The following is a 21,894-nucleotide window of genomic DNA, read 5'->3' as shown; positions in this document are numbered from 1 at the left end:
CCAGATAGATCTTGTCTGAACCGGGATGTACGGAGTATCGAGTCTTATGGGCCTCATTCATGAAAACATCTCTGAACCCGCCAAACTTCGGCGTCCAGATCCGATTCATGAAGTAACGAACTCCGTCATCCTTGACTTCAAGATTCTTATCCATTCCTCTAGGCTTCACCCGCCACATTTTCAGGTTTTAAAGCTTCCATCTGAGCTTCTTTGATTTGTGTGGATAGGTGTGAATGGATCGTCATGGTTAAGGATTTCACTCGGCGGCCTGAGTATTCCTTTCGGCTGAGGGCATCAGCTACTACATTAGCTTTTCCGGGATGATAACGAACTTCGCATTCGTAATCGTTCAGTAGCTCTACCCACCGTCTTTGCCTCATGTTGAGTTCCTTTTGATTGAGGATTTGCTGAAGACTCTTATGATCGGTGAAGATTGTACATTTCGTGCCGTAGAGATAATGTCTCCAGATCTTTAGAGCGAAAACGACTGCTCCAAGTTCGAGGTCGTGCGTAGTGTAGTTGACCTTGTGCGTCTTGAGTTGTCTCAAGGCGTATGCGATGACCTTTCCTCGTTGCATCAGGACATATCCAAGGCCCTGGTTTGACGCATCGCAGTAGACTACAAAGTCTTCTGTTCCTTCCGGCAAAGATAATATAAGTGCGCTGCATAGAGCTTGCTTCAGCGTTTGGAACGCATCGTCTTGTTTTTCTCCCCAACTGAAGGTTACGCCCTTCTGAGTCAGGGTGGTAAGTGGTTTAGCAATCTTTGAAAAGTTTTGTATGAACCTTCGGTAATACCCAGCAAGACCCAAGAATTTCCAGATTTCCGTTGGAGTCCTTGGAGTTGACCAGTTCTCGATTGCCTTGATTTTGGATGGGTCCACGTGTATCCCTTCTTTGCTGACCACGTGACCCAGGAAATCTACTTTCCGAATCCAAAATTCGCACTTTGAGAATTTCGCGTATAGCTTTTCTGCCCTTAATGTTTCCAAGACCTGTCGGAGGTGTTGGTTATGTTCCTCTTTGCTCCTTGAATAAATGAGTATATCATCTATGAACACGATCACAAATTTGTCCAAGAAAGGACGACATACTCGGTTCATCAAGTCCATGAACACTGTTAGTGCATTTGTCAATCCGAAGGGCATTACTACAAACTCGTAGTGACCATAGCGAGTTCGGAATGTTGTTTTGGGAACGTCTCCTTCCAGGACTCGCAGCCGGTGATACCCAGATCTCAAATCGATATTTGAGAAGTAGCTCGCTCCTTGTAGTTGGTCGAACAGATCGTCTATACGTGGTAAGGGATATCGGTTCTTGATCGTGAGCTTGTTCAGTTCTCGGTAATCGATGTACATGCGAAAAGATCCATCCTTCTTCTTTACGAACAGAACCGGTGCTCCCCAAGGTGAGAAGGTCGGTCTGATGAATCCTTTGCTGAGAAGTTCGTTCAGCTGGCTGGATAATTCCTGCATCTCTGTCGGTGCTAGACGGTACGACGACGTTGCTACTGGGGTAGCTCCGGGAATCAAGTCGATTCTGAACTCGACTTGACGTTCTGGTGGGACTCCTGGAAGATCTTCAGGTAAAATGTCGGGGAAGTTACAGACTTCCGGGATGTCTTTAATGTCTTTAGTTTCTTGCTTCTTATCTACTACGTGTGCTAGGAAGGCATGATATTCCTTGCGTAAATATTTTTGGGCTTTGACGCATGAGATGATTTGTAAATTGGTACTAGGTTTGTCACCATAAATGACAAGAGTTTCACCACTTGGCAGATTAAGGCGAACGGCCCTTTCGTGACACAGAATATCGGCATGGTGAAGGCTTAACCAATCCATACCGATGATGACATCAAAGCTTCTTATAGTGATCAACATCAGATCGATTTGGAAAAAGTGTTCATTTAGAGCTAGTGTGCAGCCTACATATAAATCGTTTGTACTTTCTGTTTTATCGTTTGCCATTTCTACTGTAAATATCTTATTGAGTGATTAGGGTTTTTGATTAAGTAAGTGTTTGAATTTATGGCCCACGAAACATCTCTCCGCACCACAGTCAAAGAGTATGCATGCATAAGTGTTGTTGAGGAGGAACGTACCCGTAACCACCATGGGGTCGGCTATTGCTTCGTTCTGCCCTATTTCCAGCACTCTTCCTACGCCGCCAGCATTCTTTGCCTTAAGGCAATCCCTTTTTTAGTGCACAGTTTCCCTACACCCATAACACGCCTGGCTCACTCCGGCACCAGGAACTTGGGTGATTGGTCGCGTCGGTGCCCTACAGAAGCGGGCAGTGTGCCCTTTCAATGGATTTGAAATTCCTAGATCTTTTGAGATACACTGAACTTTCAATGACATGTTTGAATCTCGATTGTGCCCTCTCAAGTTTGTGACTGGGATGCCGAGGATCACAAACAAGGTGTGAATAACCATGCAAATTGACTTCGTACCCTTAACTTTTTACCACCTAATCGATGTGCCGGTTAACCACACGCGCTCCATCGATATATGATAAAATTAATTTACCCTTTGTCACTCTTACTAGTCCTTGTTAGTGTGCCGGTTAACCACACGCGCTCCACTAACGACTTGGTAAGGTACAAAGTGTAATTTCATGGGTTAGCACCTATTTCACATTTTCCTAAAGTAACTAAGATTGGGAATTATTAAAGTGTAGTTACTTTATAATTTCATTATACTTTTTAATGAAGATTAAAGTCCTTGTCCTACCCGTTCGGCTAACGACCCTCCACCAGTCAATGAAGCGGTGGGTGAGAGTGGACACCCATTAAGCTGCCATTTTATAGGCAACAACCTTATACCCCCCTTATAGACCGACTTCGTGAATGAAGCCTACTCACGGTAAGACTGACTTATTCTTATACATATCTATATATTTAAACTTTTAATATAGTAATAGTATAAGGGTTGAATTTTAAACTTTTTAAAATTCTAAGGTTCAATTTGGAAATTAAAGTATTAGGGTGTAAGACTTTACAAATTCCAAAACTTGAGGGCAAGTATTGAAACTATTCAAGACTTTTCATTTCATAACTTATGAGCTTAATGGTTCATTAAAATGAAGACTCTTCATTTATGTAACCTCTTATTCTTTAATGACACTTTTAAAGAAGTGACTTTTGGTAATCCATAACTTGAGGACAAGTTATGAACTCCATGATTAACCATTAAGATCAAGAATCATACTTACAAGCAAGTTACACATAATTCCTATGATCTTCTAAAACTCATAAGAACATGAATATCAAAATTTCAAGAAGCATATTAACATATATATGTAGGAATTTTGATATTAGTCATTGTAAATGGATTAGCATAAGCATTACACCATCTAAAACAGGTTTTAAAACACCAAAACAGTTTAGGGTAATGTTTCTAGTCCATTTCCAGCAGCAAAACTCGAAAATCTGCATTCTGAGGCTCCTACTCGTCGAGTGCACGGACCTACTCGACGAGTAGGATGAATTTACTCATGGACTCATCGAGTCCCCTCATGGACTCGGCGAGTTCATGCTGCAGAATGCAAAAAACTTGAGTTTTTCAACAAGCTTGCATCAAGTATCACACAAACAAGCCTAGGCTCTAATACCACTGTTGGGTTTTGAGCATTCTAACACTCCTATGGTGTACATGCAACCCTAGAAACCTTGGATCTATGTTTGACTAAGATACATGCAAAATGATTTTTCCAAGGTTCATAATAACTTGTAATACAAAAACAAGTAGAATAACATACCTCTTAGAAGCTTGGATTCCTTGATGACTTTGTGAGCCTAGCACCCCAAATGTGATGCCTCAAATGCTTCACACAACACCACAATTCTTGGAATAACCTTGAGAGAATTACACTAAACTCAAAATTGGCTAGCCCTCTTACTTGCTTGTAGTAGCGCCAATTTTGCTAGACAAGGAGCCTTTATATAGTTGTGACACAATTAGGGTTACACCATGTAAACCCTAATTGTCATGGCTTTCCACATTCCATGATCCATGGGTTTGTAACCCCATGGACTATCCATGGAGCATCGTATGGGTTTTAACCTAATCCATACAAACCATGGATCATAAGCCCACTATACAAGAATAGATTATTTACATAATCAACCCCATATATTTAATTAGTCTCTTTTTGATCACTTAATTAATTCAAGATTAATTCTTTGATTAATACTAATTAAATAATATTATTAATATATTAGTACTTATAATATATTAATACACCTAAAGTGTCCTTTCTCTCATTTTGGTCTATCCAATTATTGCAATGCCATGCAACCCAAATGGACCATGCCGGGTCGGGTCAAGTACATACCAAATATAGTTATGGGCTTAGACACTATATCCAACAGTCACCCACTTGGATAAGTCTAATAACTATAGTTGCAAATATGACTTCAGAATCTGACTAGCAATCGTAGCTCTTTCAAAGTCTCTTGGAACTAAGATGATGATGATGATACGCCATTTAAGATAAGTAATCATATAATCCTCTGTTCTCAAGATATCAGCCGGACAAACACATGGAACATGATCTTACTTATTGTCCAACATTTGTTTCTTGATCTCTGACTTGTTTGACATAGAACTAAATTGAACACATCAATTAGGTTCTGACCGGGCCCGGTACATAGGTCAAAACAAAATCATCGAGGGGCCCAGATATCGCTTCTAATCCTAGAAGGAACAGATAAACTTTGACTCATATGCTTCTACTGACTACTTATTGAATTATGCACAAAAGCACGTTTTATAACATCGAGTTACTAATGCGTTTTCGTACAATCAATGTATAACCAATTCATAGTCAACAACTCATATCTCTAGGTTTGAATATTTATATGATATTACCGTCTCACGATCACTCGAGATAAATTCCATGAAGTGATACAAGTGAGCGTGGGTTGAGTCCAACACTCAGAACTTATGAGCACTCATGAATGTTGCAGCAACCATTGATATGTCTAATACACCTTAGACAGTCTACAAACCCAATTCATGACAGTCTTAATTCAATACCTACTTCCAAAGTATGACTGACTGTGGAGAGTTTGAATAATATAATTATCCTAGAAGTCAAAACATGCAAAATTGAAACAATAGTAAACGATTAACATAATATAGTAACACTTTACTCATAAATAAATAACAACTTTTATTTAATCATCAAATGTCAATTACATTTTACAAGTTTCACAACTATCTAATTATTAAAACTAATATCATCCCTCAGCCCGATGCGCCTTGCATGCTGTAAATGCTTAACCCTACTCAGTCCCTTCGTGAGGGGATCTGCTGGGTTCTCATATGATGATACCCTCTTTGCTACGAGGAGTCCTTCTTCTATTTGATGTCTGATGAAATGGTATTTTCTGTCAATGTGCCTAGATCTTCCATGATCTCTTGGTTCCTTAGCCAAAGCAACCGCACTTTCGCTGTCACAGAAAATTTCCATTAGCTCCTTTATAGCTGGTACAACTCCAAGGTCTCCGATGAAGTTCTTTAGCCATATCGCCTCCTTTGCTGCCTCGCTTGCTGCTATATACTCTGATTCACAAGTAGAATCAACTACTGTCTCCTGCTTGGAACTTTTCCAAGTAATTGCTCCTCCATTTAGGATAAAGACCCAGCCTGACTGAGAGCGGAAATTATCCCTATCAGTCTGAAAGCTAGCATCGTTGTATCCTACCACTCTCAAGTCATCACTGCCACCAAGGTTAAGGACCCAGTCCTTAGTCCTTCGCAGATACTTGAGAATGTTCTTTACCGCGGTCCAGTGAGCCTTGTCAGGGTTCCCTTGATATCTACTGACCATGCTCAAGGCAAAGGACACATCAGGGCGAGTACAAGTCATATCATACATGATTGAGCCCACAGCGGAAGCATATGGTACATGACTCATCTCAGCTATCTCGGTCTCTGTACTCGGACTCTGAGTCTTAGTCAGTTTGGCGTTACTCTGGATTGGTAATTCCCATTTCTTGGAATCCTGCATACTGAACCTCTTCAGTACCTTATCCAAGTAAGTCCTCTGACTAAGTCCAATTAGTCTCTTACTCCTGTCTCTCAATATCCTTATCCCTAGGATATAGGCAGCTTCCCCAAGGTCCTTCATAGCGAAACACTTCCCAAGCCAGGACTTAATCTCCTGTAAGGTTGGGATGTCATTCCCTATGAGTAGTATGTCATCCACATACAACACCAAGAAGCTAACTATACTCCCACTAGCCCTAACATATACACAGGACTCATCTTCACTCCTCGAAAAACCAAACTCCTTGACTTTCTCATCGAAGCAAAGATTCCATCTGCGAGGTGCTTGTTTTAATCCATAAATGGATTTCTCAAGCTTACACACTCTATTAGGATACTTTGTATTGACAAAACCCTCTGGCTGAGCCATGTAAACATCCTCAGCCAACTTCCCATTAAGGAAAGCGGTTTTGACATCCATTTGCCATATTTCATAATCATGAAATGCAGCAATGGCTAGCATAACCCTAATAGACTTAATCTTTGCTACTGGTGAAAAGGTCTCATCATAATCAACTCCCAGAGTTTGAGAATAGCCCTTTGCAACTAGTCGCGCCTTATAAGTGTGTATATTACCATCCATGTTGGTCTTCTTCTTGAAGATCCATCTGCACCCAACTGTCTTACGACCTGGTACATTGTCAACCAAGTTCCAAACTTGATTGTCATACATGGACTGTATCTCGCTGTCCATAGCCTCTTTCCATTTAGCAGCCTCAGGGCCTGCCATGGCTTCCGTGTAGCTGTTAGGTTCATCCAAACTTACTAGTGTACCGTATCACCTTCCGCAGTAATATGGAAACCATAGTAATGCTCAGGTGCACTCCTAACTCTCGTGGAATGCCTTAGAGGTATGGGCTCATCTATCGGATCAACAGGAGTTTCCTCCTCAGGTTGGTCACTAGTGTTTGAGGTTCCTTCACCGCTTGACTGTTGAAGCTCTTCAAGGTCAATTTGCCTCCCACTGTCTCCTTGGCTTATAAATTCTCTCTCCCGAAAGACTCCTCTTCTAGCCACAAAGACCACATTCTCCTTGGGTCTGTAGAAGAGATAACCAAAGGATTTCTGTGGGTAGCCGATGAAAATACATCTCTCGCTTCGAGGTTCGAGCTTGTCATGAGACTCGCGCCTCACGAAAGCCTCGCAACCCCAAATCTTGATGTGGTCCAAGTTGGGAACTTTGCTAGTCCACATCTCATGAGGTGTTTTGGCAACCTTCTTTGTAGGGACTAGGTTAAGGATGTGGGCGGCAGTCTCTAAGGCATACCCCCAGAATGAGATTGGTAACGAAGCTCGACTCATCATGGAACGAACCATATCAAATAAGGTTCGATTACACCTCTCTGATACACCATTCAATTGTGGTGTCATAGGAGGTGTCAATTGTGAGGCAATCCCACATTCCTTAAGATAGTCAAGGAACTCAATACTAAGATACTCTCATCCCCGATCGGATCGGAGCATCTTGATGTTCGTGCTCAGTTGATTCTTTACTTCCTGCTTAAACTCTTTGAATTTCTCAAAGGTCTCTGACTTATGCTTGATTAAATAGATATATCCATATCTACTATAATCATCAGTAAAAGTCACATAATATCGATTAGCATCTCTTGTGGCACTCTTGAAGGGTCCACACACATCAGTGTGTATGAGGTCCAACAAGCCCTCACCCCTCTTACAAGTACCAGTGAAGGGTGACTTTGTCATTTTTCCAAGTAAACAAGATTCGCAACTATCATCCGACTTTAGATCAAATGATTCCAGGACTCTAGCCTTTTGGAGTTGGCCTATGCGCTTCTTGTTGACATGTCCAAGACGACAATGCCACAAAGATGCTTTGTCTAAGCTATATGAAGAATCAATACACAACACATCATTTCCTAGATTATCTACAACATTCACAGCTTCATATACACCATCACAAGGTAATGCTTTAAAGTAAAATACATCATTGTAATAAACATTAATAGCACCATTATCATTATCAAATGAAAAGGAAAACCCTTGTTTGTACAAGCCATGAAAGGAAATAATATTTCTCGCCATTTCAGACGAGTAACAACATTTATTCAAATCTAACATTAACCCATTATTAAGCAATAAAGAATAAACTCCTATCTTGGTAAAAGGTGATGCTTTCCTATTCCCCATGATTAAGTTTATCTTCCCGTGCTCCACTTTCTCACTTCTTCTTAGGCCCTGCAAATCAGTACAAATGTGAATACCACAACCTGTGTCAAGCACCCAAGAGTTAGTTTTCAATGAGTTATTAGACAATATAGTGTAAATACCTGCATGGGTGTGTTTAACTTTCCCATCCTTTACATCCTGCAAGTATTTGGGGCAGCTTCGTTTCCAGTGCCCCTTTTCCTGGCAGTAGAAGCATTGTGCTTCCTTTGGGTTTGAAGAAGGAGGAATGGAACCTTTCTTGGTTCCACTTGAAGAGGAACCATCAAGAGACTTTCCCTTGGTACCCTTCGAAGGGGTCTTTCTCTTCTTCCCCTTTCCTTGCCCAATTGCCAAGACAGGGGCGGTAGTAGGGGTAGGAGTAACAGCTGATTTAAGGCCACTTTCAGCGGTCCTTAAAAGTCCTTGAAGTTTACTCAGTGTGACTTCCTCCTTGTTCATATGATAAGTCATACGAAACTGATCATAACTTGGAGGTAAGGAATGGAGAATGATGTCAATCGCCATTTCTTTAGGAAAGTCCACATTAAGCTTCAATAACCGGTCCACAAACCTTTGCATCTTCTGCAAGTGACCGGTGAGGGATTCTCCCTGCTTCATCCTAGTTGTTATCATGGAGGAAATGATTTCATACCTCTCCTGACGTGCACTCTGATGGTACCTATCCATCAGATCTTGGTGCATTTCAAAAGAGTAGAAATCTTCATAGGATTTCTAGAGTTCTGCTGTCATTGTGGCCAACATGATACAAGACACCTTAGTGGCATCTTTCTCATGGGTAGTGTACTCAGCAATCTCCTCAGGAGTAGCAGTTGATTCATCGATAACCTTTAGCTCCTTATCTAGGACATACTCTTTGCCCTCATAGCGAGTAATCATTCTGATGTTCCTAATCCATTCATTGAAATTTGAACCATCAAAAATGATTTTCCCACACAAGTTCATTAGGGAAAAGGAGCCTGTAGGGTTTGAGCCACTAGCAATGTTTGAAGACATCTGAAAAGAAAGAAAGACAAGTTTTATTAGATGAAGAGTCCTTAATAAGTCACCCAAATGAAGTATTAAGGCTAGGACCCAACAAACTATTTATAGTTGGAAGAGGGATGCCGTAATCCAAGCTATAAAATATTTGAAGGTAGGTAAATGACGATCTACCAATTTCCACCACGAAAACGAAATAAATTTTTAAGTTTTATTGGATTTGAAATTCCTAGATCTTTTGAGATACACTGAACTTTCAATGACATGTTTGAATCTCGATTGTGCCCTCTCAAGTTTGTGACTGGGATGCCGAGGATCACAAACAAGGTGTGAATAACCATGCAAATTGACTTCGTACCCTTAACTTTTTACCACCTAATCGATGTGCCGGTTAACCACACGCGCTCCATCGATATATGATAAAATTAATTTACCCTTTGTCACTCTTACTAGTCCTTGTTAGTGTGCCGGTTAACCACACGCGCTCCACTAACGACTTGGTAAGGTACAAAGTGTAATTTCATGGGTTAGCACCTATTTCACATTTTCCTAAAGTAACTAAGATTGGGAATTATTAAAGTGTAGTTACTTTATAATTTCATTATACTTTTTAATGAAGATTAAAGTCCTTGTCCTACCCGTTCGGCTAACGACCCTCCACCAGTCAATGAAGCGGTGGGTGAGAGTGGACACCCATTAAGCTGCCATTTTATAGGCAACAACCTTATACCCCCCTTATAGACCGACTTCGTGAATGAAGCCTACTCACGGTAAGACTGACTTATTCTTATACATATCTATATATTTAAACTTTTAATATAGTAATAGTATAAGGGTTGAATTTTAAACTTTTTAAAATTCTAAGGTTCAATTTGGAAATTAAAGTATTAGGGTGTAAGACTTTACAAATTCCAAAACTTGAGGGCAAGTATTGAAACTATTCAAGACTTTTCATTTCATAACTTATGAGCTTAATGGTTCATTAAAATGAAGACTCTTCATTTATGTAACCTCTTATTCTTTAATGACACTTTTAAAGAAGTGACTTTTGGTAATCCATAACTTGAGGACAAGTTATGAACTCCATGATTAACCATTAAGATCAAGAATCATACTTACAAGCAAGTTACACATAATTCCTATGATCTTCTAAAACTCATAAGAACATGAATATCAAAATTTCAAGAAGCATATTAACATATATATGTAGGAATTTTGATATTAGTCATTGTAAATGGATTAGCATAAGCATTACACCATCTAAAACAGGTTTTAAAACACCAAAACAGTTTAGGGTAATGTTTCTAGTCCATTTCCAGCAGCAAAACTCGAAAATCTGCATTCTGAGGCTCCTACTCGTCGAGTGCACGGACCTACTCGACGAGTAGGATGAATTTACTCATGGACTCATCGAGTCCCCTCATGGACTCGGCGAGTTCATGCTGCAGAATGCAAAAAACTTGAGTTTTTCAACAAGCTTGCATCAAGTATCACACAAACAAGCCTAGGCTCTAATACCACTGTTGGGTTTTGAGCATTCTAACACTCCTATGGTGTACATGCAACCCTAGAAACCTTGGATCTATGTTTGACTAAGATACATGCAAAATGATTTTTCCAAGGTTCATAATAACTTGTAATACAAAAACAAGTAGAATAACATACCTCTTAGAAGCTTGGATTCCTTGATGACTTTGTGAGCCTAGCACCCCAAATGTGATGCCTCAAATGCTTCACACAACACCACAATTCTTGGAATAACCTTGAGAGAATTACACTAAACTCAAAATTGGCTAGCCCTCTTACTTGCTTGTAGTAGCGCCAATTTTGCTAGACAAGGAGCCTTTATATAGTTGTGACACAATTAGGGTTACACCATGTAAACCCTAATTGTCATGGCTTTCCACATTCCATGATCCATGGGTTTGTAACCCCATGGACTATCCATGGAGCATCGTATGGGTTTTAACCTAATCCATACAAACCATGGATCATAAGCCCACTATACAAGAATAGATTATTTACATAATCAACCCCATATATTTAATTAGTCTCTTTTTGATCACTTAATTAATTCAAGATTAATTCTTTGATTAATACTAATTAAATAATATTATTAATATATTAGTACTTATAATATATTAATACACCTAAAGTGTCCTTTCTCTCATTTTGGTCTATCCAATTATTGCAATGCCATGCAACCCAAATGGACCATGCCGGGTCGGGTCAAGTACATACCAAATATAGTTATGGGCTTAGACACTATATCCAACAGTCACCCACTTGGATAAGTCTAATAACTATAGTTGCAAATATGACTTCAGAATCTGACTAGCAATCGTAGCTCTTTCAAAGTCTCTTGGAACTAAGATGATGATGATGATACGCCATTTAAGATAAGTAATCATATAATCCTCTGTTCTCAAGATATCAGCCGGACAAACACATGGAACATGATCTTACTTATTGTCCAACATTTGTTTCTTGATCTCTGACTTGTTTGACATAGAACTAAATTGAACACATCAATTAGGTTCTGACCGGGCCCGGTACATAGGTCAAAACAAAATCATCGAGGGGCCCAGATATCGCTTCTAATCCTAGAAGGAACAGATAAACTTTGACTCATATGCTTCTACTGACTACTTATTGAATTATGCACAAAAGCACGTTTTATAACATCGAGTTACTAATGCGTTTTCGTACAATCAATGTATAACCAATTCATAGTCAACAACTCATATCTCTAGGTTTGAATATTTATATGATATTACCGTCTCACGATCACTCGAGATAAATTCCATGAAGTGATACAAGTGAGCGTGGGTTGAGTCCAACACTCAGAACTTATGAGCACTCATGAATGTTGCAGCAACCATTGATATGTCTAATACACCTTAGACAGTCTACAAACCCAATTCATGACAGTCTTAACCTAATCCATACAAACCATGGATCATAAGCCCACTATACAAGAATAGATTATTTACATAATCAACCCCATATATTTAATTAGTCTCTTTTGGATCACTTAATTAATTCAAGATTAATTCTTTGATTAATACTAATTAAATAATATTATTAATATATTAGTACTTATAATATATTAATACACCTAAAGTGTCCTTTCTCTCATTTTGGTCTATCCAATTATTGCAATGCCATGCAACCCAAATGGACCATGCCGGGTCGGGTCAAGTACATACCAAATATAGTTATGGGCTTAGACACTATATCCAACAGCACTTTGGTAGGTTCCCAACATATTGCTTTGCCGGTGCAGGGGTAACGGGAACAACAGTGGGGGCAGTAGCGGCATGGACTGCCACTATCTGTTGTTTCTTGGAAGCTTCTTGTGAAGATTGACCCTTCCTCTTATTCCAAAACTTCTTGTTGTTGTTGTTGTTGGCATTGCTGTTATTGTTGTTGTTTCCTCTGATTAGTTCTGGGGCGATGGTCGTGACGTCTTGGCAGATTCCATGGTCAACCAGGGACTGTGCCAGTTGTTTGGCAGTATTGAACGTAACGGGCTTGGAAGCTAGCACACTTCCTCGAAGTTGGGGCGACAGTCCCCAGATATACATTTCTATCTTCTTGCTCTCTAGTGCCAACATCCCCGGACAAAGTATCGTCAAGTCACTGAACCTATTTGTATAGTTGTCATGTCCGAGCCCACCATAGTAAGGCCCCAAAGCTCCGGTTCGAGCTTTTTAATCTCGCCCGTAGGGCAGTACTCTTGCATTAGCATTTTCTTCAGGTTCTCCCAACCCATGAAGTTAGCTACCACCAGAGTCAGTGACTTAACATGGCCATTCCACCATGTTAGGGCTCGTTCGGAGAAAGTGCGGGCAGCAAATTTCACTTTGCTCCCTTTTGGACATGAGCAGATCTCAAAAACTGCTTCAGTTTTCTCTATCCATTGAGATAGAGCCATTACTCCACCGGTCCCATTAAAGGGTATGGGTTTGCTGTTGGTGAAGTCCTTGTAAGTACATTCCCCGGAACGACCTTGGTTTTGGCCATTAGTAGAGCTATTTATTCCTTCTCCTGATCCGTTGTTACTCATTTGTGCCATTGTTGCGGTTACGTCAGCCGTTACAGCAGCCTGAAAGGTAGCAACATCCATTGATGGAGGTGGTGGTGGTGGAGGAGGTGTTCCTGTAGTATTGACGCGTCGTGGATTTCTCCTTGGCGGCATGATTCTACCATAAGAGAAAAGTCGAATCCTTGATAAGTCTTCAGAAATGATTATAGAGAGTTCTTATGTGTTTTATGTTGTGAATATTATTGCATTTGTAAGTTAATTGCCAAGATGAAAAACTTACAAAATAAGCACGTGATTTCTTATTAATGAAAATACTCAAGGAATTTGATAATGCGTGTCAATTTCATTGATATTAATATTAGATACAACAATCAGGAAAATTTGACCTTACATAGGTCTAGGGTACATCAATGAAAGCGGGAAAATTTGACAGCATTAAGACCCCCGAATTGTGTACTCACAATCCATCGGGTTTACATTCATAAAAAAAAGAGTAGCACCAACACTCACTCGATAATTCTAATCTATAACATAGTGCAAGAAGTACGCGTTCTACTCCGAACGGGTGGTACGCTGCGGACCATGGTATGTGGTTGCGGAAGCCTGAGCTCGGGCTACTCGATTTTCAGCCTCGATGATGCGCCTTTCCATTGCGGCTTGGAACTCCCTTACTTCGGCTCTAGCAGCAGTAATGTCCTTATGAAGGGAAAAGGTGTGCTCTATTGTTCGCTCATGCTCTTCGTCCAGACGACGAGGACGTACTGCAGTGACAGTAGCGGTGGCGCCAATGTCCAGGAGTCGGTCGGCGTTCGCTCTTGCTTGCTCGCCTTGGTTGGCGATGCGACAAACCATGACAGGGAATGCCCTGTCAGCCGAACCTCCGTTGCTGAGGTTATAAAAGCATCGTGCCATGCCGTAGGCTGGGCGTTGTCCTTGTTCCCTGATCCATCACTTCAGATCCACAGCCCAGCGGGGCGCCGGGCCCTGAAAGTTCCTTCGTGGATTTGCTGCTCCTCGGGAAGGATTGTAGACCTCTGGTTCAGAGTCAGTGCTCCCACTATCTCCTTCCTCTTCTGAATCCTCGTCTGGGTCTTCCTCGGGATCCTCTTCGGAATCCTCTTCTGGCTCTTCCTTGGGAATTTCTTCGGGATCTTCTTCTGGGTCCTCCTCGATCCATCCTCCATTTCCCTGGTTAGGGTAGTAGGGATCCCCGGGAATGTGAAATCCTGCCATTTCGTCTGATCGAGAATAGAGGTAAGAGAATTTTAAATAAAACTTGAGAGTAAAAAGGGTAATTTCTGATAAATATAATTCTACTTATTTGACGATTCCTAGTTCTAACGAAATATCGAGGTTCGCACGACTATTACAGTTCTTAAAATACTCCTATAGTATTTCAAATTTGTAAGTTTGATTCTAGTATTTTCTTTGGTAAGTTTTTGACTTGTTGATCACTATTACTATTCCTCGACATACGTTGGTCACATCTTTGATAAATATAGTTGATCAGCCTATATTCATCCTCGATCTGATTACGTACCCCGAGGCCTAATTGTAGTGTCCAACTTGTCTTAATACTTTTGTATAGTTTTGACTATGATACTTGACCGATGCATGCATGTACTTATACTTTTATAATATATATATATATATATATATATATATATATATCATTTTAATTTATTAAAAGTATAGTTTTTGAAAACGTTTTGTCAGAGGGTTTTGGTCCCTTTGCATTTATAGTTTGTATATCTTATGTGGTTCGATATACTTAGTTCACTATAAACAACAGCTCTGATACCAATCTGTCACACCCCCAAACCAGAATGGCGGAAACATTCGGGGGTGGATGACTTCATGTAGTATCATAACAGTTGAATATTCGTAAAGAAAGTAAACACAACCATCATAAATATAAGAGATTATTGTTTATAATACAGGACTTGAAAAGTTTTACGAAATGAAAAGTCTGTTTCTTGTAAATGTAAAGAATTCCTCTTTATAGTGTTTATAGTATGTAAAAAGTCATGAATAACTCGTAAACTATACCTATTATAGTTTTTCGAAAATGTATCCCATTAAAATGATAAAACTTGGTTAACTTCGCATGTAAAGTGTAACATTGGTAGTAATATTGTTAACATTTGTAAACAAAATGTAGATAAAGCATCTGAAATCCTATGTAACGATTTGTATTTTCGCATAAGTTTTCTTGTGTTTCGCTTGTATTCCCCCCCCCCCCCCCTAAAGTATAGTAAAACCGTGAAAATAAAGGGGTATAAACTCACCTGGAAAGTGTGGTGATTTGAAGAAAACGAGATTTTTCTCGGGCAGCACTTCGACCAGAGAGTGGTAAGTTTTTCGGGAATCTCGGAGCTTCGGACCTTCATCGGAACTTGGGTACGGAACCGGGGCGTCGGGGTAGTCTCGAGGGGCTCGGAAGTGAAAAAGTGAGAGAGAAATGGAGTGAATTAGCAATAGAATCTGGAACTCTCGCATCTTATTTATAGGGATGGAAGCTGCCTCGTACGCTGGGCGTACGCCGAAGTACGCGGGGTGTACCTCGTCCGCAGCTCGTACGTTGGGCGTTCTTCGTGTACGATGTCCGTTAAAAATTCATAACTTCTTCATCCGATGTCCGTTCTCGTCTGTCTTTTTACCGTTGTATTACTATTGTCGAGACCTTCAATTCTCGTTTAGGTTGCGTCGGCTAAAAATCGTTCGCTCTTTATTTCGATTTTTTAGCTGTCTATTGTTGTTCTGAAACTTAGAAAATCATAACTTCCTCATACGAAGTCAGATTCGGACGTTCTTTTTATGTACGCTCACGGTTTCTTATTATTTACGACTTTCGTTTTGATACTTAAGGCTAAAAAGTATTTTATTGAAATTTCATTTTGTACGCTTAGCAGTGTTTTACCGGTTTTGTCGCGGATCTTTGATTGGTCATAATTTCTTCGTTATAACTCGGATTTGAGTGTTCTTTATATTTTTGAAAACCTTGACACGATATCTAACATTTTATGTATCCCAATTGAGACTATTGAACACTTCATTTTTACGCTATTTTCATTGGTTCCAAAAATAGATTATAATATTTGACTTTTTGAACATTACATTGACTTGGAAAATCGGGTTGTCACAAAGAACAGGTGTGTGTTCTTGGTGTTCTTGGTGAAAGATGATGATCTTGAAGATCTTGAAGGAAAAGTGATGAATCAATATGGAATCAAAGGGGTTTCTAAGTATACACAAGTAAAGGGATGAGATACTTACGATTTTGAGGTGAAAAGAGAGCCTTTGTTGGATGATACTTGAGAGAGAATGGGGTGATTGCGGCCAAGAGAAGAAGAAGTGAAGAAAAGTGGCAAGAATTCATCCATATAGGAGGGGTTCACGGCCTAACAAGGGTTCACGGTCGTGAACATGGACCTTGGCCGTGAACCTCACTTGTTGGGGTTTTATGGCTCAAATGTTGTTCTAGGCTCTTGGTTCTTACTTGGTTCACTTCCTAACACACAGTCCTTGAGTGTACTAGGCTTAGAACTCATAGAATGACCCTTAACAAAGCTAAAAGATAGAAGAAACAAGTTTGACTCTCGATTGATTAGATGGGCTTACAAGATAAAAAACTTCGGGTTGTCACATCCTTCGTCGTGGCCTGGGACGTCCAGTGTGGCGTTAGTGAACCTGGTGAAGTATTCTCGCACTGTCTCTCCTTCCTTCTGCTTACAGCCGATAATCGAGTGTGAATCTTCCTTGTATTTACGCAATTGCATGAAATCTGTCAAGAAGAGATACTTTAACTGCCCGAAGTTATAGATGATCCCTGGTCGCAGCGTCTTGAACCACGTTCATGCGTTGCCGTCTAGGGTTATCGGGAAGTACGTACACCAGAATCGCTCGTCTAGCTTGAGTGAGGTCATCGTCCACTCATAAGTGTCGATGTGGCTATCGGGATCTGTGGTTCCATTGTAGGTATTGAGATGTGGGAACTTTGTTGTGTTTGGGATTTCGTAATCTAAGAGCTCCTTGGCAAACGGAGATGTTACGCTGCATGACAGACAATCTTGGTTTGGGATGTGAGCATGCTGTTGTATGTCGGGGAGCGGCCAGGGTTTGGTCCATAGAATGCTTGTTGTGGAAATTGGAAGGTTAACGTTTGGATGGGCAAGAGGGGTGAGTTTTGTGCAAGAGGATTATTGGGCACAAGTTGGTGATAATGTTGGATTGTGGTGTTGAAAGGTATGTTTGTTACAAACGAAGGTATTTTGAAAGCCATTGTTTAGTTTCTCACCATCTGGTTCAGCGGCGATGTTTGGAAAACCACCGATTGTTTACCTACCATCTGGTGTAGTGCTGGCGGTTGCGAGAAAGTCGGTGTGGCGTTGACGTTTTCCACCGTTGGCGGTGTTGTACTGCTTGATATCACCATTAGTTGTGGTGTTTGCATTGGAGTGCTTTGTGTTGATACGGCGACGGAGGAAGTTGGTCCTCCGACGACCAATCTCTATGACTCGGTTGTTGGGCGGTGGTTACCGTCGAGCCGCCCTTTTGTGACGCTTCACCGGCGAGCGTTGTGGGAATCGGGGTGGTGGTTTGTTCCAACGACATCATAGGTTTGATGGGGCTGTTTGGTGTTCCACCAGTTACCCCGGTGTCGCCGGACGTCATTCTTTCACCGATGAGGAGTGTGCTTTTTGCTTGTTTTTTGTCACATTACGGATGCCGACAAATGATGTGACCTGGTTCCCGGACGATGGTGTCGTACGTCTGTGGTGATTCCGATGAACCTGCGAGGTCACAACGAGAAAGGATCGGCAGCTGTTCTCCGGGAGGAGACTCCCGGGAAAACGCTCAGACGGTCAAGTCAGTGGATAGACTTGGGGTTGTATTGTGTGTAAACTGAGAGAAGACGACTTACTTTACAAGGCACCTGGGGTGGCTTTTATACCGAGTCTTTCTGTTAGTCCGTACGGGACAAGGGTGTCAGACCCGACAGGATCTGGGACGCTGATTGGGTGATCGTGCTCCTTAATCTGTCAGAGCCAACGATTGGTTCAGGCGGTAATGCTATGAACATCTGCCTTGTCGCCTGAGGCCGTTACATTTGTCCTGGAGTGGAAGGCGCCCCTGGCGGGGCCGAGCCTTTCTCCGCAAGCGCCCTGCTCTTAAGGGCGCTAGGTTCCGTCGGACTTAGTCTGCTGGGCGCGGCATGCCTTGGGGCATTCTCTGACGCGTCTATTCCGCGACTTCTTTGTGCGTGCTAGGGCACGTCATCAGATCATTTGGAGTGTTTGGGGTGGTTTGAGACTTGGAGTGAGTGAGGTATTTTGAGTTGAATCCATATTTTAAAGAAAAAATGAGAACGTAGAAGAATGTTGTGTGTTTCTGTAGTGTAAAATGTATATAAAATGGTTGGTATATATAAGTATAAGATGTAAGGTTTAAATTTGGAAATTAAATAATTTTTTTATTTCCAACGTATACAACAACGGTCAATGTTTGCGAGATTTGCAAGCCTGTTGCATTTTCATTGGTTGTCTTCGTACATCTCCGCTATCACGTCACAAGCCACCCACGCTCCACTGCAGTGGTGTTCACACGTAGGTTACCATGGCACGTAGGCCATCACACGTGGGTTGGTCATCCATACCGGTTAGCCTTACTACATGATGCAGTGGGATATACGGTCCGACCTTAGTGAGTATGTGTGGCAGAGTCATGGTTATGGACACCAAATATCGGTTTAGTGAGATTATGTGCAAGGTAAGTGGAGCCCCGAACCCACAGTGGAAGGTTTAAGTTGGCCCCAACTCCCATGGTCACGTACGAGTGTTACACTATTATAAATCACTTTTATTTATTTAGATCTAATTTCATGAACGTCTCTAAAGAAGAACAAAACGTTAACATCAACAATTTCCATAGTTCAAACTTCAAAACATTCTTTCTCAAACAATCCTTTTATTTTTCAAAATAAATTTTCAAATATGAAATCAAATTTAATGTGGGTATATATTTGTTTTGAAGATTGTGAATTTTATATTAGATAATACATCTAATAAACCATGATATTGAGAAACAAATAAACAAGCAGACACCAAAAACACCATTTATTTTTACCCATTCCATCTAACCAACCATCCCTACAATCAAAAAGTTATCCAGTAAATAACTATCCATCTTCAGAAATAATATTCATCATCATCAGAATCAAATTCATCAAATTCTTCATCATCGTCAAATTCATCATCATCATCATCATCAAATTCATCATCATCATCATCATCAGTGTCCACAATGTTTTCTTCATCCCAAAGGGGACACGTGCATGTCGCCTTCTTATTCTTCCACTCAGCCCCACACGTGTAGCAAAATTCATATCCACACCTGCTCGATTTTGATGTTTGCCCAAATTAGGGTTCTTGAGGAATTTGGGAATTTAATGGGTTAGACCCTAAATGAAAAAAAATAAAATAAATACCTGCATGTCATATGGTAGCAACCAGTTGCAAGCTCTATCATATGTTTGCATTTAATACACTGACGCCATAGATTTCTTGCAGCAAGACTCTTAAGCTTTGATTCTTCCACAAGGGGTGTAGGATTTCTTCTCTTGTACTCTGCACAATTCATATTTCTATGCCAAGGAACCCTACAATTGACACAGAAGTCACCATGACATTTGCAGCATGTTCTAGCTCCATTCTCATATATAAATCTTGGAAGCTTTGAAAGTTCAGTTTTTGACATTAATGCTGAACATTTTGGATAAGGGCAATAAACTTTTTCTGTCACGGGAATTGAAGCTTCCTTTATTCGATGTTTCATCATCTCAATTAACTTTGGTGTCATAAATATCTCACAGCTTTCAACTTTTAGTTCCAATTCACAACCTTCATGTGGACATTTAGGCACTATTCCATTGAGTAATTTCACCTCTACATGTTGCTTCATGCAAGAAAAGCAGTATCTGTGGTTACAATTTCCGGCTGAAAAGAACTGGTCTGTTGATTTATCATCCAAACATATAACACAGTGTTCCAGCTTCTTGCCATGATTTGATTCCGGTGGCTTGTTTATTTGAGAATCTATTGCTTCTCTTGCGAGTTTGAATGCAAATTTGACATCTTTTCGAGCAACAAAGGAGGGGGAAAAGAATGTGAAACTTTTTTGAAGGAGTTTTATCTGATTCACAAACGCTTTGATCTTTGCTTGTTTTGGCTGCCATCTCCCACTAACCTGCAGTCGTGAAAACACTGATATGAAGCATGAAGTATGAAGATGAAATCAACATACAGAGCTTTAGACGAAAATCAACTCACGTATTGATACAGTGTGTAATAATCACAATAGAACCTGATTCTCTTGAGATCCAAAGCAATGGCAGCATTCAAAGCCTCAATCAACGCCTTCCCCTCAACACTCTGCCTGCTAATACGATCATCTTCAATCAAGTCTAGAGGTTTCCTCATCTCGAAAATTAACTCATCCCTCGAATCGCATATTGCCACGCCAATTCCAGCGAATGTCGTTGTTTTCTGTGAAGAACTAGTACCATGAACTCTCTCCTCGCTCAACAAACCCTTGAAATAAACCCTAAAAAGCTCTAAATTGTCTTTGCTTGTGGAAGAAGAAGAACCCTCGCCGTAAGGACGCTCGAAATTGTGGCCGACCTCTTCCCACTCATCCTCTGGCATACGCAAAATCTCTCGAGCTAGTTTCTGATCGTGGATTCGACGGTGTAGATCTTCCTTAAGTTTCATCTTCTCTGTTTCAATGACCATGCGGTCGCGGATTTCAGCCTCGTAATTGTCAATCTCTAGGGTTTGGAGGTCGACGAGGTTTACAGCATCTGAGTCGTCCGAGACCAGGATTGGTGGTTGTTGAGATTTCATCGGTGAAGTGGAGGAGGAGGGCTGAAATGCGAGAGAGGCAGTCATGGCTTCTTCAAGTTGGAGGCGGAACGCCAGGTCCAAGTCGGACACGAAGATTCGGGCCGCCGCTAACTCCCGGTGTTGTTCGGCAGCGACTATGTTCAGTTCCTCTTTGTCCTCGTTCATCTTCGTCGCCATTAAGAGCGAATTCTACGATCCGTAACTGGTGTATGCAATTCTTTAGGGTTAATCGCCAAATTATCCCTTTTTGCCTAGTGAATCCTAGCAATCCATAAACTTCCAGCTGAAGCAACTGAAGATTTCTTTTTGCTACATTTCTTTTTGCTACGAAGGACCCCTTATTCCCCTCCGTAGCAACTCAATGCTACTCGATTGGCTCGCTCTTCAGCCTTCAATGGTGTATTCAACTCTCAAGTGGCCAAGCTAACGAGTTCAATCCAATATACCGTCTTTTGGAAGTGTTTTTACTTTTTATGGTTTAGAGTCGTATATAATTTAAATACAATTCTATAGATAAATACCAAATCTTTTTGTATAAATCATTACACTATCTAAATGATAAACAGTTATTTATTTATTTTATTTTTTTTTCACTTTTTGATGATATCTATTAGATGGGTCGGTATGGGCAACGACATCAGCCGTTTTGGTGACGTGGAAGGCGCGCAACGTCGTGGTAACACGGGTACACCGCCCCGACATAGCCGTTAAGGAGGGTTATGTG

The 21,894-nt window shown here is 40.8% G+C and overlaps 1 protein-coding gene across 1 annotated transcript; it reads right to left on the bottom strand.

Moving 5' to 3' along the window:
* Window positions 1–19,290: 19,290 nt before the first annotated feature.
* Window positions 19,291–21,589, bottom strand: LOC145119685 (E3 ubiquitin-protein ligase RSL1-like). Its single transcript, XM_079055387.1, has 3 exons — window positions 20,598–21,589; window positions 19,757–20,514; window positions 19,291–19,662 (listed from the first exon to the last, which is right to left on the bottom strand). Exons 1-3 carry the CDS (start codon window positions 21,345–21,347, stop codon window positions 19,458–19,460), a joined length of 1,713 nt encoding a protein of 570 aa, XP_078911513.1. The 5' UTR covers window positions 21,348–21,589; the 3' UTR covers window positions 19,291–19,457.
* Between the last annotated feature and the right edge of the window lie 305 nt (window positions 21,590–21,894).

The sequence above is a fragment of the Lactuca virosa genome, chromosome 6 (genome assembly GCF_052849685.1).
Source record: "Lactuca virosa cultivar CGN04683 chromosome 6, Lactuca_virosa_CGN04683_v6, whole genome shotgun sequence".
NCBI classification, from domain to species: Eukaryota; Viridiplantae; Streptophyta; class Magnoliopsida; order Asterales; family Asteraceae; genus Lactuca; species Lactuca virosa.
Note: the sequence above shows the minus strand (reverse complement) of the source record. Positions and strands in the feature narration are given on the sequence as shown.